This window comes from Pelophylax lessonae, assembly GCF_965119305.1.
Source record: "Pelophylax lessonae genome assembly, chromosome: 4".
Lineage (NCBI taxonomy): Eukaryota > Metazoa > Chordata > Amphibia > Anura > Ranidae > Pelophylax > Pelophylax lessonae.
The window spans coordinates 22524637-22542400 of record NC_138771.1 but is presented as its reverse complement, the minus strand read 5'-3'; the positions used below and the strand labels follow the sequence as shown (position 1 = coordinate 22542400).

The 17764-nt window shown below is 44.9% G+C and overlaps 1 protein-coding gene across 1 annotated transcript in view; it reads right to left on the bottom strand.

The window, feature by feature from the left end:
• Positions 1-17764, bottom strand: part of CILP (cartilage intermediate layer protein) — a 126216-nt gene that overhangs the window by 44454 nt on the left and 63998 nt on the right. The window contains exons 3-4 of the mRNA XM_082255267.1: positions 3100-3192; positions 681-950 (exon numbers count right to left, since the gene is read on the bottom strand). Coding sequence (XP_082111393.1) covers positions 681-950; positions 3100-3192 — 363 coding nt within the window. The remainder of the gene's footprint in view (positions 1-680; positions 951-3099; positions 3193-17764) is intronic.

The window sequence follows — 17764 nt, the reverse complement described above, 5'->3', positions numbered from 1 at the left end:
CTTACACAGGGGAGAATGACAGGCGGCTTTGTTTACATTAGCCGCCTGCCTTTCTCCCTCTGTAACTGACGATCGCAAATGACCGGCGGACATCGGGTCCGCCAGGCACACGCGCAGGGGTGTCCGTGAACGAGAGGGGGTGGGAGCGCGCCTCCGGCGGCGCGCGCTCGCCCCCTATTGGCTCACAGGCGAGTGACGTACCCATACGTCACTTTGCCTGCACGGGGCTGACCGCCGCAGTATATGTACTTGCGGCGGTCGGCAGGTGGTTAACCCCAAAGACCACTAGTGCAGGAATTGGCTTATCAGCCACCACTAGGAGGTGCTGCAATGAGGCCCAAAGCAGAAGGGCCCTAAATGGGTAAGAGTACTGCTACACTCTCTTCCAGTCTGAGTGCTGCTGTGCAGGGGATCACCGGAGGCTGATATCAAGACAGCTTCAGTTCCTTATGCTAGTTATACAATATATAAAAAATAAGTAAGTAATATTATTTATAAATGAAAAGCATACCTGTATTCTATATCTCCTGGAGTTCAGCTTTAGTATTCCGTATACAGAAATGCTAAGCAGCAAACTACTTTTTGCCAAATGTTTTCTGTGTGACCAAAAAAGGTGCACAAATGTGTACCTCGGGAACCAACCACTTTGTACATAAGTGAAATAAGAGAGGGGGACTCACCCACTGGGCACAGGAAACGAACGGAATAGTTTGAGCAGTTTTTGCCCTCGGGTTGCTCCTTATTGATGCACCAGAAGCCCCTGGCCAGACTGTAGTGCACCACTTCTCCTGTCTTGCCCGCTGGCACCCACTCTGTGGTCCGAGCCTCCATGCGGAGGGGCTTTTGGCAAACTCGGCTTGGGTAGTAAAATCTGATAGCATCAAGACGTTCATAGTCTCCATTGCCACCTGGGTGGTCAATGTTGAACCAAGTTGTCCACTCCTGAAACTCTGAAATTTATAGGACATGTTAGGATTAGGTGAAGGGGGGAAGTAATGTCCATTGACAAGGCACACACAGGAAACCAATGCTTATAGATAGCGCTAAGGCCCATTTCACACTTGTGCAACTTGTTATGCAACTTTGGACATCAGACATGTCGTTCCCCATGTATTCCAGTGATACCCATTCATATACAGGCAGGTCCATAAATATTGGGACATCGACACAATTCTAATCTTTTTGGCTCTATACACCACCACAATGGATTTGAAATTAAACAAACAAGATGTGCTTTAACTGCAGACTTTGGGCTTTAATTTGAGGATATTTACATCCAAATCAGGTGAACGGTGTAGGAATTACAACAGTTTGTATATGTGCCTCCCACTTTTTAAGGGACCAAAAGTAATGGGACGGATTAACAATCATAAATCAAACTTTCACTTTTTAAAACTTGGTTGCAAATCCTTTGCAGTCAATTACAGCCTTAAGTCTGGAATGCATAGACATCACCAGACGCTGGGTTTCATCCCTGGTGATGCTCTGCCAGGCCTCTACTGCAACTGTCTTCAGTTCCTGCTTGTTCTTGGGGCATTTTCCCTTCAGTTTTGTCTTCAGCAAGTGAAATGCATGCTCAATCCGATTCAGGTCAGGTGATTGACTTGGCCATTGCATAACAGTCCACTTTTTTCCCTTAAAAAACTCTTTGGTTGCTTTCGCAGTATGCTTCGGGTCATTGTCCATCTGTACTGTGAAGCGCCGTCCAATGAGTTCTGAAGCATTTGGCTGAATATGAGCAGATAATATTGCCCGAAACACTTCAGAATTCATCCTGCTGCTTTTGTCGGCAGTCACATCAATAAATACAAGAGAACCAGTTCCATTGGCAGCCATATATGCCCACGCCATGACACTACCACCACCATGCTTCACTGATGAGGTGGTATGCTTTGGATTATGAGCAGTTCCTTTCCTTCTCCATACTCTTCTCTTCCCATCACTCTGGTACAAGTTGCTCTTGGTCTCATCTCTCCATAGGATATTGTTCCAGAACTATGAAGGCTTTCTTAGATGTTGTTTGGCAAACTCTAATCTGGCCTTCCTGTTTTTGAGGCTCACCAATGGTTTACATCTTGTGGTGAACCCTCTGTATTCACTCTGGTGAAGTCTTCTCTTGATTGTTGACTTTGACACACATACACCTACCTCCTGGAGAGTGATCTTGATCTGGCCAACTGTTGTGAAGGGTGTTTTCTTCACCAGGGAAAGAATTCTTCAGTCATCCACCACAGTTGTTTTCCGTGGTCTCCTGGGTCTTTTGGTGTTTCTGAGCTCACCGGTGCGTTCTTTCTTTTTAAGGATGTTCCAAACAGTTGATTTGGCCACACCTAATGTTTTTGCTATCTCTCTGATGAGTTTGTTTTGTTTTTTCAGCCTAATGATGGCTTGCTTCACTGATAGTGACAGCTCTTTGGATCTCATATTGAGAGTTGACAGCAACAGATTCCAAATGCAAATAGCACACTTGAAATGAACTCTGGACCTTTTATCCTTGTAAATGGGATAATGAGGGAATAACACACACCTGGCCATGGAACAGCTAAGCAGTCAATTTTCCCATTACTTTTGGTCCCTTAAAAAGTGGGAGGCACATATACAAACTGTTGTAATTCCTACACCTTTCACCTGATTTGGATGTAAATACCCTGAAACTAAAGCTGAAAGTCTGCAGTTAAAGCCCCTCTTGTTTGTTTCATTTCAAATCCATTGTGGTGGTGTATAGAGCCAAAAAGATTAGAATTGTGTTGATGTCCCAATATTTATGGACCTGACTGTATGCGCAACTTAAAGTTGCAGCAACTTCAAAGTAGTTCATGCACTACTTTAGTCCAACTTTCATGTAGCCTAAGGGCCATATCTTCAATGTTAACCCTCAGAAGTTGCATGAAATTCATACCTGAATGTTATACAATGCAACTTGTGTGCAACAGTTGTCCATTAAAACTGGTTAAAGCCAAAGTCGTTTCCAAGTTGCACTTATGCAAAGTTGCATCAAAGTTGCACTCCAAGAGTCGTGCAAGTGTGAAAGGAGCCTAAAAGAATATTCAGAATCCAAAAAACAGGGACAACACAGAAGTGATTTTTCTTTTTTTTTACCATCCTTCTTCTTCACTACAGGGCTGAGAATTTTCTTGCCGACACGAATTCTTCTTGTGGAGTGATTCAGCACAACATCGTCATTACGTGATCCTAGAGTATAAATTAAAGGAAATCAGCCCAGTAATTAAAAATAAATAAATAAATAAATAAATAAATAAAGGTTTATATCTAATTAAATGTTATAAATGAAAAGATCCTTACAAAGTCAAATACAGTGGGGAAATTATTTATTTGATCCCCTGCAGATTTTGTAGGTTTGCCCACTTACAAAGAAATGAAGGGACTATCATTTTTATCATAGGTGTATTTAACTTCTTCCGGACCGCCCGCCGCAGATATACTGTGGCAGGCAGCCCCTCCTGTGTGAACCGGTGTAGCCCTACGTTGGTCGCGTGCCTGCACCTATGGGGACGAGCGTGCGCTGCAGTCACTCCAATGCATGGGGCCAGCGGCTCCGATTGCCACCGGCCACCCGCAATCACACCCCGCTGAGAGAGAAGGACACACAGCTGACCGTTCTTCTCTCTTGAATGATCATAGAGCGCCTGTGATCCTTCTATATAAGAACACAGGTCTCTGTGGTCATTTCACAAGCCCATCCCCCATACAGATAGAAGCACTCCCCTAGGCTTACATTTAACCCCTTGATCACCCACTGTGTTAACCCCTTCCCTGCCAGTGTCATTAGTACAGTAACAGTACTACTAATGTTGGATCTCCCTTGTGACGTCTAGCATATTTTATTTTTGTTGTTTCTCTGTCATAGTGGCTGCTTTCATTTTATGATTTTTTTATGAATCTTTTTATGGTATTCATCACGAACAATTGAATTTATTCATTAGCACTGAGTGGATGCATTGAACGTTTCTTTTGGTGCTTCCCTATTGATTGAGTACAGTAACAGTGCATATTTTTAGCACTGATTGCTGTAGTAATGTCACTGGTCCCCCCAAAAGTGTCAAAGTGTCAGTTAGGGGTCCGATCTGTCCGCCGCAATGTCACGGTCCCGCTAAAAAATGGCAGATTGCCGCCATTACTAGTAAAAAAAATAAAAAACAATAAAAATGACATAAATTTTTCCCGTAGATAGCAGACGCGATAACTTTTGCGCAAACCAATCAAAATACGCCTTTTGTGATTTTTTTTTACCACAATTATGTAGCAGAAAACATATTGGCCTAAAAGGTTATAAAAAATTTGAGTTTTACATTTTTTTTTTTGGGAATGTATATTTAGCAGACTGTGAAAAAAATCGTTTTTTTTTTCAGAATTGTCACTCATTTTTTGTTTATAGCAAAAAAATAAAAATCGCACAGGTGATCAAATACCACCAAAAGAAAACTCTGTTTGTGGGGAAAAAAAAAGACGTCAATTTTATGTAGGTACAGCGTTGCACGGCCGCGCAATTGCCCGTTAAAATAACACAGTGCCAAATCGCAAAAAATGGCCTGGTCATTAAGGGGGCAAATCCTTCTGGTCCAGAAGTGGTTAAATGATAGAGACAGAATATCAACCAAAAATCCAGAAAAAAAAAAAAAAAACACTTAAAACAAATGCTATAAATTAAATTGCCGTTCAACTTAATTTGGCAAGCACAGAGGTAAGATGTTTCTTGTAGTTGGTGACCAGGTTCTCACAGATCTCAGGAGGGATTTTAGTCCACTCTTTTTTACAGATCTTCTCTAAATCCTTAAGGTTTCTTGGCTGTCACTTGGCAACTCAAACTTTCAGCTCCCTCCATAAATTTTCTATAGGATTAACCACTTGCCGACCGCTCACATTGGTGCTACTGCGGCAAAGTGGTTTGATTCCGTCCAGCGACGTAGACCTACGTCGCTGGACTCCTCCCCTTGTGGGCGGCGCGCGCGCGCCGCCGGAGGCTCTCTCCCGTTGTATTCAGTCAAAGTGGGAGTCGGGCCAGGGGAGGAGCGGCGGTGATCACCGCCGCTCTTCCCCGATCGTCGGGGATCGAGTGTGGAGATCCTCCCGTTTGTGTAAACAGAGCGGGCGGATCTCCTAAGTGACAGGCAGGGACAGATTGCAGGATTCAGCATAGCTGAACCTGCAATCTGTCCCTGTGTCACACAGTCACCTCCCCCCACACACGTCAGTAAGCACCAGGCATACATTAACCCCTTGATCACCAATAAAAATTAACCCCTTCCCTGCCAGTGTCATTTTTACAGTAACAGTGCATATGTATAGCACTGATTACTGTATTAATGTCACTGGTACCCCCAAAAGTGTCAAAAATGTCAGTCAAGGGTCCGATCTGTCCGCCACAATGTCGCAGTCCCGCAAAAAAAATTGCAGATCGCCGCCATTACTAGTTAAAAAAAAAAACAATAAAAATGACATAAATTTCCCGTAGTTAGTAGCTGCGATAACTTTTGTGCAAACCAATCAAAATACGCTTATTGCGATTTTTTTTTACCAAAAATATGTAGCAGAAAACAAATTGGCAGAAAAAGTTAAAAAATTTAGATTTTTACATTTTTTTGGGGGGAATTTCATATAAAAACATGTGAAATATATTGTTATTTTTTCAAAATTGTCGCTCTTTTTTTGTATAAAGCGCAAAAAGTAAAAATCGCACAGTTGATCAAATACCACCAAAAGAAAGCTATATTTGTGGGAAAAAAAAGGACATACATTTAATTTGGGTCGCAAAATATGGCCTGGTCAGGAAGGGGGTAAAATCTTCCAGTCTTAAAGTGGTTAAAAATACGCTCATTGAGAATTTTTTTGTCAAAGACATGTAGCTAAATACATTTTGGCCTAAATATATGACAAAAATTGAATATATTGGATATTTTTTAACTGTCAAAGTAGAAAAATATTGTTATTTTTTCAAAATTTTTGCATTTTTTTATTAATATCGCAAAAAAGTAAAAAGCGAAGAGGTGATCAAATACCACCAAAAGAAAGCTCTGTTTGTGGGGAAAAAAAGGACGTAAATTTCGTTTGGGTACGGCATTGCATGACCGCGCAATTGTCAGTTAAAGTCGAACAGCGCCGAATCGCAAAAAGTGGCCTGGACGTAAGACAGCAAAGGTAAAGTGGTTAATGCCTGGAGACTGACTAGACCACTCCATGACCTTAATGTGCTTTTTTTTGAGCCACTCCTTTATTGCCTTGGCAGTATGTTTTGGGCTATTATCATGCTGAAAGACCCATCTTCAATGTTCTGGCTGAGGGAAGGAGGTTCTCATCCAAGACTTTACAATACATGGCCCAGTCCATTGGCCCCTCAATGCGGCAAAGTCGGTCTGTACCTTTAGCAGAAAAACAGCCCCAAAACATCATGTTTCCACCTCCGTGCTTGACTGTAGGGATGGTGTTCTTAGAAGAAGGTCATATTCAGCATTTTTCTTCCTCCAAACACGGCGAGTCGAGTTAATGCCAAAGAGCTAAATTTTGGTCTCATCTGACCACAGCTCTTTCTCCAAATCCTTCTCTGAATCATTTAAATGTTTACTGGCATGACCATACATGTGCCTTCTTGTGGAGGGGGACTCGCCGTGTTTGGAGGAAGAAAAATGTAGTGTAAAATCTTGGAGGAGAACCTTCTTCCATCAGCCAGAACACTGAAGATGGGTCATGGATGGGTCTTTCAGCATGACAATGACCCAAAACATACTGCCAAGGCAACAAAAGAGCGGCTTAAGAAGAAGCAGATTAAAGTCATCGACTGGCTTAGTCAGTCTCCAGACCTTAATCCTATAGAAAATTTATGGAGGGAGCTGAAACTTCCAGTTGCCAAGAGACAGCAAAGAATCCGTAAGGATTTAGAGAAGATCTGTAAAGAAGAGTGGACCAAAATCCCTCCTGAGATGTGTACAAACCTGGTAACCAACCACAAGAAACGTCTTACCTCTGTGCTGGCCAACAAGGGTTTCTCCACCAAGTATTAAGTCGTGTTTTGCTTGGGGATCAAATATTTATTTTACTCACTGAACTGCAACTCAATTTATAACATTGGTATCGTGTTTTTTCTGGATTTTTGGTTGACATTCTGTCTCTATAATATAAAAATTATAGACCCTTCATTTCTTTGTAAGCGGGCAAACTTACAAAATCTGCAGGGGATCAAATAATAATTTTCCCCAGTGTATATGGTAAAGTAATCAAAAAGACCACAAACGTTACAAAGATGTACCATACTTTGCATTGTCATGGATCTAAACCAGGAGTCTCAAACTGGTGGTCCTCCAGCTGATGCAGAACTACAGTTCCCATGAGGCATTGCAAGGCTGACAGTTACAAGCATAACTCCTATAGGCAGAGGCATGATGGGACTTGTAGTTCCGCAACAGCTGGAGGGCTGCCAGTTTGAGACCTCTGATCTAAACCAAAGACGTACTATCTTGAGCATTCTCGTAGATGGGCCGATACTTTCTTGAGGATCTATATGGGAACACATCCTGCATCCTGAAGAAGCAGAATAATAGATCACCATAATGGGATGTTTTTGAGTTCTTTTATTTATACAATTATATGATTGAATGGTTTTAATTGTTATGCATGAAGGATTTTATTATACATTGTAATATCAACCACAAACGTTACAATGATGTACCATACTTTGCATGGGTATGGATTAAAGTGTATCTAAACCAAAGACTGATACTATCTTAAGCAATCTCATAGATGGTCTGAATCAGGGGCCTAACTACAGGGAGTGCAGGGGTTGCAATTGCAACCAGGGCCCCATGCTCCAGGAGGCCTGTGCGGCTCCCCTGTACACCTGGATAGGAGGGGCGGCGGGGGCAGCATGTAGAGAAATCACTGACCTCCTTTTTCCTCCTGTAGCTGCAGAAGGAAAATGGAGGAGATTGGTTCCTCTGTATGCTGCTCCCGCCACTCCTTCTATCCAGTTCACTTGTGTTCTGCTGTCTCTGGGCCCCCGTGTGCTCCCCTGGTCCCCCCCCCCCCACTGTGCTCCCTCCCCTCTCCTGCCGGCTGCAGCAGGGGATGTGTCACAATAGAGAACCAGGAAGGGGTCAGTAAATATGTAATTTACCAGCTCCTTCCTTTTCTGAATGGACAGAGTCATAGTCAGTGACATTGTAAAAAAAATAAAATAAAATGATAAAAAATAATACAATTAAAATACCAAAAAAAAAAAAAACTACTGACACCAGTGGGTGAACTTCCAGGATTGCAGAGGTCACACTTGCAATCGGGCCCTGGCATTCCACCACCATGGGAAGACCCCAAGATGGCAGGAAGGGGGCCCACTGCAGAACTTATGAAAGGTTCCAGCTGTGGGACTGTAATACAGGGCCCCGCAACGAGAGTAAAGGATCAGAGGGAAGAGCCCCAGACTTGAAGAGAAGGGCCCCGGCCAGGGGTCTTGGGGGCCCTTTATGGTTTCTTGCCCCGGGGCCCTGAAGGTTCTAGTTACGCCTCTTGTCTGAATATCTACGAAACACATCGATGATTTTAATTTCTATGTATGGAGGATTTTAATATAAATTGTAATAGTAACCACAAACGTTACAAAGATGCATCATACTTGGATTAAAGTGTTTCTAAGCTTGATACTTTCTTGAGCATTCTCAGGTGAACTGATACTATCTTGAGGATATATATGGGAACACATCCCGGATCCTGAAGAAGCAGAATATCCACGAAATGTGTAGAGCATTAATAAATAACACCAATATCTTTTTGAGTTTTATTATATATACAATTATATCATCCAGCGGTTTTCATTTTTAAGTATGGAGAATTTTAATATAAATTGTAATAATAACCACAAACATTACAATGATGTACCATATTTTGCATGGTCATGAATTAAAGTGTATCTTAACCAAAGGCTGATACTATCTTGAGCAATCTCATAGATGGACTGATACTATCTTGAGGATCTATAGGAGAACTCATTCCAGAGCCTCAAGAAGTAGAATATCCACACAATGCATAGGCCATTAGACCAATAACAACATGATGGGATGTTTTTGAGTTCTCTTATACAGTATCACACAAAAGTGAGTACACCCCTCACATTTTTGTAAATATTTCATTCTATCTTTTCATGTGACAACACTGAAGAAATGACACTTTGCTACAATGTAAAGTAGTGAGTGTACAGCTTGCATAACAGTGTAAATTTGCTGTCCCCTCAAAATAACTCAGCACACAGCCATTAACCACCTCAATACTGGGCACTTAAACCCCCTTCCTTCCCAGACCAATTTTCAGCTTTTAGCGCTGTTGCAATTTGAATGACAATTGCGCGGTCATGCAACCCTGTACCCAGGGGCGGACTGACAACTCATGGGGCCCCCGGGCAATAAGAGATCATGGGCCCCCTGTGTCCCTGCCCACACTCAAGCCACACCCACACAAACCCCGCCTACATCTTGCACTGCCCACATTACATTTGTTCGTCACAGAATTTCTCTACACTATGTTCAAATAAATGTTTATTATAGAAAAAAAGAAAAATAAACTTACATTAAAAAAGTGCAACAATGGTACATTTCCAAAAATAAGGTTTTCATGAATTAACACAATATAACAGGTGTAACAAATGTGTTCTTAGCTGAACAGTTTAATAAAAAAAGATACAAAAAAAATAAAAAGCGCTGACCAGCATGTTACAAAATTATGGCCCTAGAATTGCTCTCACTCCGACGTTCCTGACGATACCATACATATGTGCCGCCATTATTGTTTTCATGCGCGTGCTCGTCCTACATAACACCCTACCTGAATGTTCTTTACAGTCTTTTTTAACAATTTTTATTTATTTTATATAATTTCCACTGACCACCAATGTAAGGGGGCCATTCCTCCCATCGACCACCATTGTAAGGAATATTCTTACCACTGACCACCAATGTAAGGAGCATTCTTCTCACTGACCACCAATGTAAGGGGCATTCTTCCCACTGACCACCAATGTAGGGGACATTCTTCCCACTGACCACCAATGTAAGGGACATTCTTACCACTGACCACCAATGTAAGGGACATTCTTACCACTGACCACCAATGTAAGGGACATTCTTCCCACTGACCCTCAATGGAAGGAACATTCTTCCCACTGACCACCAATATAAGGAACATTCTTCCTACTGTCCACCAATGTAAGGAGCATTCTTCCCGCTGACCACCAATGTAAGGGCCATTCTTCCCACTGACCACCAATCTAAGGGCCATTCTTCCCACTGACCACCAATGTAAGGAGCATTCCTCTCACTGACCACCAATATAAGGAACATTCTTCCTACTGTCCACCAATGTAAGGAGCATTCTTCCCGCTGACCACCAATGTAAGGAGCATTCTTCCCACTGACCACCAATGTAAGGAGCATTCCTCTCACTGACCACCAATATAAGGAACATTCTTCCTACTGTCCACCAATGTAAGGAGCATTCTTCCCACTGACCACCAATGTAAGGGACATTCTTCCCACTGACCCTCAATGGAAGGAACATTCTTCCCACTGACCACCAATATAAGGAACATTCTTCCTACTGTCCACCAATGTAAGGAGCATTCTTCCCGCTGACCACCAATGTAAGGGCCATTCTTCCCACTGACCACCAATCTAAGGGCCATTCTTCCCACTGACCACCAATGTAAGGAGCATTCTTCTCACTGACCACCAATATAAGGAGCATTCCTCTCACTGACCACCAATATAAGGAACATTCTTCCTACTGTCCACCAATGTAAGGAGCATTCTTCCCGCTGACCACCAATGTAAGGAGCATTCTTCTCACTGACCACCAATATAAGGAGCATTCCTCTCACTGACCACCAATATAAGGAACATTCTTCCTACTGTCCACCAATGTAAGGAGCATTCTTCCCGCTGACCACCAATGTAAGGGCCATTCTTCCCACTGACCACCAATCTAAGGGCCATTCTTCCCACTGACCACCAATGTAAGGAGCATTCTTCCCCCTGACCTCCAATGTAAGGGACATTCTTTCCACTGTGGCCATGAGTGGCACTGGGCAAGAAGGAACACTCATTCAGCCTGGCTGGTAATTATAGACACACACTAAACTGTGTGATCAGGCCAGCCTTCAGACATTTTGAGGGCCCTTACACAGCTTTAGGCCTGCCCCCTGGGCCTGACCGCCGACTTTCCCTAGGGCCTGCCCACTTGCCATTCCCCTAAATTCACCCACTGGCCAGAGGTATACACAACATTTGCAGTTTGGGGGCAGTAAAACCCCATATTTGATCCCTATTTTAACTCCCCCACCACACCCTCTTTAACTTCAGTGGCCAGGAGTGTACATATGTTGCAGTCGCAGCAGGGATTATACACACTGTCACACAGGTGTAGCGCCTGCCAAGTGTGACCTAATCAAGTGAATGGGGCCACTCTGCAAAGGCCCTGCAACTGTGTGCAATGCATGCAGTTTCTGCATGCTAGCGTTGGATCCAAAGAGGTAAAGCAGTTGGTGTGGAGGTGATAAAACTCCTCCTCACCACCTCCTTTACCCTCTCTTTCACTGTACTGCACAAGGTTGCAGAGCGCTTGCAGAGCAGCCCCACTCACTATAATGGGTCACACTTTGCAGGTGCTACACCTGTTAAGTGTGACAGGGCGAATAATTCCTGCTGTGGCATGTGTACACCCCTGGCCACTGCAGTTAAAGGGGGGTGCGGTTGGGGGTGGTAAAAACAGGGCTCAACTATGGGGTTTTACCGACTCCAATCTGCAAATGTAATCAAGTCCTTACTGTGTGAGATGGAGGGTGAGAGAGAGAGAGAAAGAAAGAAAAAGGGATGGAGGAAGAGAAAAATAAAAAAAGAATGGAGAGAGAGAACGAGAAAAAAAAAGGGATGAAGGAAGAGGGATGGAGGGAGATACAAAGAAAGAGGGATGGAGGGCAAGAGAAAAAAAAGAGATGAAGAAAGAGGGATGGAGGGAGAGAACAATATAGGCATTAGGCACAGCTCTTGAATCTAGTGTTAGGATTTTATGTTGTGCAATTTGAAGAAGAGAGAGAGAGAGAGAGAGAGAAAGAGGGAAGGAGAGAGAGAGAGAGAAGGAGGGGGTAGAAAGAAAGAGGGAAGGAGAGAAAGAGGGGTGGAAAGAAAGGGGGAGGGGGGAGAGAGAGAGAGGAGGGGTGGAAAGAAAGAGGGAAGGAGAGAGAGAGAAGGGGGGGTGGAAAGAAAGAGGGAACGAGAGAGAGAGAGAAGGAGGGGTGGAAAGAAAGAGGGACAGGGGAGAGAGAGAGAGAGAGAAGGAGGGGGTGGAAAGAAAGAGGGAAGGAGAGAGAGGGGGGTGGAAATAAAGAGGGACGTGGGAGAGAGAAAAGGAGGGGGTGGAAAGAAAGAGGGAAGGAGAGAGAGAAGGAGGGGTGGAAAGAAAGAGGGAACGAGAGAGAGAGAAGGAGGGGTGGAAAGAAAGAGGGACAGGGGAGAGAGAGAGAGAGAGAGAAAGAGGGGGTGGAAAGAAAGAGGGAAGGATAGAGAGAGAGAGTGGGTGGAAAGAAAGAGGGACAGGGGAGAGAGAAAAGGAGGGGGTGGAAAGAAAGGGGGAAGGAGAGAGAGAAGGAGGGGTGGAAAGAAAGAGGGAAGGAGAGAGAGAGAAGGAGGGGTGGAAAGAAAGAGGGAAGGAGAGAGAGAGAGAGAAGGAGGGGTGGAAAGAAAGAGGGAAGGAGAGAGAGAGAGAGAAGGAGGGGTGGAAAGAAAGAGAGAAAGAGGGAAGGAGAGAAAAAAAAAAGGGAATGAGAGAAAGAAAGAGGGAAGGAGAGAGAGAGAGAGAGAGAGAGGGAGGGGGTGGAAAGAAAGAGGGAAGGAGAGAGAGAAAGAAGGAGGGGTGGAAAGAATGAGAGAAAGAGGGAAGGAGAGAAAGAGAGAGAAGGAGGGCTGGGAAGAAAGAGGGAAGGAGAGAGAGAGAGAGAGAGAGAGGGGGGGGGTGGAAAGAAAGAAGGAAGGAGAGAGAGAGAGGGGGGGGTGGAAAGAAAGAAGGAAGGAGAGAGAGAGAGAGAGAGAGGGGGGGTGGGAAGGAAGGAGGGAGGGGGAGAGATAGATCTAGTGGCTCATCTACAAATCTCTGCAATTAATACATTGGCACAATTGTGGAAATGCAAGCATATCAAATTGTGAAGGTCACATTAAAAATGAAACATTACAAAAATAATTCAACATACTGTACTGTATATGGTTCACTGAAAATACACTTCTTGCCCTCTAGGTAAAAAACGAAGTGTCTGTTAGAAAGCAAAGTAGTTTTTGGGAAAAAAAAAAAAAAGCAAAGTAGTTGAAGAACTTTTGTCACATTGTTGTATATGAATATTTTAGAAATATAGAAATCTTATTCTAGCCATACACAGTGTAGTTTTTTGTGAACACTGAACAGTGCCATCTCTGACATTTGCTGTGGGGATGGGGAATGATAAGGCTGTGCACGTGTGATAGAACAGTCATAGTAAGTAGATGTAAACATGTCCCTTCTTATCTCAGAGGGAAGATGTTTGTCTTTAGATAAAATACAATCGTTTTGCTACATGCATTTTGGAACACAGCCACATTTACCTCAGAGAGACGTATAAGCAAGATATAGAATGACAGATTATATCACCTCATGCAGCAGTTTGCCTCGGTCCTGCTCTGAGGTCTCCTGATGGCAGTCAGGCAGTTTCTCTCGGCCGCACAGTGAAGAGGAAGGGAGGGAGGTGGGTGGAGCCACACATTCCATATTAGGCACAGAGCAGAACGAGGAAGATCCTCCTCGCTCTGCATTCTGGGTCCTCTCCTCGCACGTCACTGGTTGCTAGATGCTAGGCGGCTGGCCAGCCTAGCAACCAGTCTAGCACACACTAAAGTTGCTACTGCAGCGTCCTGAGGGATCAGATGGGGAAAATTGCTACCCTGCGTGGGGCCCCCTGGACAACTTCCCAGCATGCCCATGCAGAAAGACAGCTCTGCCGGGCCCCCCCTGACCGCGGGCCCTCGGGCAGTGACCGAAATGCCCGAATGGTCAGTCCGCCCCTGCCTGTACCTAAACCAAATTTGTGTCATTTTTTTCCCCACAAATAGAGCTTTCTTTTGGTGGTATTTGATCACCGTCAGGTTTTTTCTTTTTTGGTGCACAAATAAAAAAAGACTGAAAAGTTTGAAAAAAAAAAAAAGTTTTTTTGTTTAGGTTATAAAATTTTGTAAATAGATATGTTTTTTCCTGCACTGATGAGCACTGATGATGCCGCACTGACAGGCACTGATGAGGGGACACTGATGGGGTGCCACTGATGGGGTGGCGCTGATGGGGTGGCACTGATATGCAGCACTGATGGGCACTGATAGGTAGCACTGATATGCAGCACTGATGGGCACTGATATGTGGCACTGATAGATAGCACTGATATGCAGCATTGGTGGGCACTGATAGGCAGCGCTGATGGGCACTGATAGGCAGCACTGATGGGCACTGATAGGCAGCACTGATGGGCACTGATTGGCGGCACTGATGGGCACTGATGGGCACTGATAGGTGGCACTGTTGGGCGGCAATGATCGGCACTGATCGGCACTGATGGGGGGCACTGATGGCCACTGATAGGCAGCACTGGTGGGCAATAATGGGCACTGGTGGGCGGCACTGATAGATGGCATTGGTGGGCAACACTGATAGGGAGGGCACTGGGGGGCTCTCTGAGCCCTGCTTGCCATCCCTGGTGGCCCTAGTGGGCATCCCTGGTGGTCATGGGTGGGCATCCCTGGTGGCTTAGTGGCACCCCTCCCCCCCCAGGGCTGCACTGGTAATCAATGTTCTGATTACCAGCACAGACCCCCCCTGTGATCAGTGAGTAATTAGAAATATTTACTGATCACCCCTGCAGCAGCACCGATCATCCCTCTTCTCCTCACTGACAGGATCTGTCAGGAGGAGAAGAGATCGAAGCCGTTACAACGGCTCTATTTACATTACATGACGGCTGTGATTGGACACAGCCGTCATGTGATCAGGAGGGCCAATCACAGGGCCCTCCTGCCGAATGATGTTGCTCTGTGTCCGAGGGACACAGGCACATCGAGATCGCGCAGCTGCGCGTGCCCGCGGCGGCGCGATCTCTCTCCTTCTGAAGGACGTTCCGGAACGTCCATTCAGAAGGACGAGACTCCCACCCGGCCGTATATCTACAATGGCCCGGGTGGGAGGTGGTTAATGTCTAAACCGCTGGCAACAAAAGTGAGTACACCCCTAAGTGACAATGTCCAAATTGGGCCCAAAGTGCCAATATTTTGTGAGGCCACCATTATTTTCCAGCACTGCCTTAACGCTCTTGGGCATGGAGTTCACTAGAGCTTCACAGGTTGCCACTGGAGTCCTCACAGAGCTGGTGGATGTTAGAGACCTTGAGCACCTCCACCTTCTGTTTGAGGATGCCCCACAGATGCTCAATAGGGTTTAGGTCTGGAGACATGCTTGGCCAGTCCATCACCTTTACCCTCAGCTTCTTTAGCAAGGCAGTGGTTGTCTTGGTAGTGTGTTTGGGGTCATTATCATGTTGGAATACTGCCCTGCAGCCCAGTTTCTGAAGGGAGGGGATCATGCTCTGCTTCAGTATGTCACAGTACATGTTGGCATTCATGGTTCCCTCAATGAACTGTAGCTCCCCAGTGCCGGCAGCACTCAGGCAGCCCCAGACCATGACACTCCCTCCACCATGCTTGACTGTAGGCAACACACCCTTGTCTTTGTACTCCTCACCTGGTTGCTGCCACACATGCTTGACACCATCTGAACCAAATAAGTTTATCTTGGTCTCATCAGATCACAGGACATGGCTCCAGTAATCCATGTCCTTAGTCTGCTTGTCTTCAGCAAACTGTTTGTTATATATAAATATTTTCTATGTTGATTTAGTAACTCCATGAGGTGCATATCTGAAGGTCCCTCTTGCCTAATGTGTCCAAATTTAGTTTTGGATAGGTTGGTGAGTGTTAAAAACGGAAAATTTATATCAAATACTTACCGTAATTTTCCTTTCCTGATGGACTCCATGGCAGCATACTTATCGGGTTTGGCCCCGCCTCCAAACCTACCCATAGGACCTCACTCCCATAAATCTTTGCTCCTGTTGAGCACACGTGTTCTGTAACTATCCTCCACAGAAATCCAGGAGGGAACTCCTGCTGCCATGGAGTCCATCAGGAAAGCAAAATTACGGTAAGTATTTGATATAAATTTTCCGTTTTCCTGACAGACTCCATGGCAGCATACGTATCGGGAAATAACTCGCCGTACACACAGGGTGGACAGGTGCTGAACAGAAAAGTTTAATGCATTTTGTCAAACAGACAGGACTTACAAACCAAAATTCACAGAAGAAAGAGCCGCTGGCTCAACACAGTAATGGGACAAAAATGTGTTAATAGAGGACCACGACGCTGCTCTACAGATGACTTCAGGAGCCACATGTCTGGATACTGCCCAGGAGGTAGAGATGCTTCGCGTCGAATGAGCTGTAACTACTGCTGGAGGGGTCAAGCCCTTAGCCCTATAAGCCCACTGGATGGTCTGAATGATCCAAGATGAAATAGATCTCGTCGAGGCTCTTGAACCTTTGTTTTTACCATAGAAGGTAACAAAAAGATGTTCCGATTTTCTAAAAGAGGAAGTGGCTTCCAAATATTTCTTAATACACTTTCCAACATCCAGCGGATGAACCGAAGATTCTTCCTCTTCCTGTCTAAAGGTCGGTAACACTGTTTCTGTGTTTTCATGGAAGACAGAAGTCCTTTTTGGTCTCGCATCCAGCATGGGAATGAGCACCACTCTGTCAGGAAAAAACATTAAGAAAGGCTCTTGTGTCCCGAAGGACCCAATTTCTGACACTCTTTTCGCTGAGGTTACAGCTACCAGGAATGCTGTTATCAGAGTAAGTTCCCTTATGGTCATGGATTCGGACATGTCTTGAATCTGATCCAACAGGAAATCCAGAACTAGAGGCAAATCCCACTTGGGAAACCTAGGTTTTCTTTGAGGTCTGATTCTTACTGCTCCTTTAAAGAATTGACGAATTAAGGCATGACTGGCCCAGGAGATCCCCGTAAAAGCGGAAATAGCCGAGACCTGGACTCTCAGCGAACTCACCGATAGCGGCAAATCCAATCCTGATTGCAGAAAGCTCAATACGTCCTGTATCTTAATGGAAGAGTGAGGATCAGGCCTTGCAGCCAACTGTGCAGAAAATTTTTCCCAGATTCTCTGATAAACTCTGTTCGTTGAGTTTCTTTTAGCACTAAGCAATGTAGAAATCGCTGTTTCTGGACAGCCTAAGGCCTGTAACCTCCTCCTTTCAACACCCAGACCCTCAGATGTAGACGGGCCGGGCATGGATGGAGTACAGACCCCTGGGACAACAGATCCAGTCTGAAGGGTAGCGGGATTGGGTCTCGAAAACTGAGTAGCGTCAGAAGGGGAAACCATGGCCTGTTCGGCCAGAAGGGAATCACCGCCACTACCTCCACTGGCTCCGACCTGAGTCTCCGAAGAAACTGTAACACAATCGGAATTGGTGGGAAGGCGTACGCCCTGTAGAATCTCCACTGATCCGAGAGTGCATCCATCCCTGACGCTTGTGGATCTCTGAATCTTGTATAGTACTTCGGCAGTTTGTAATTGCAGGGGGAGGCGAAGAGGTCTACCTCTGTACCTCTGGAGAGAACCCCAA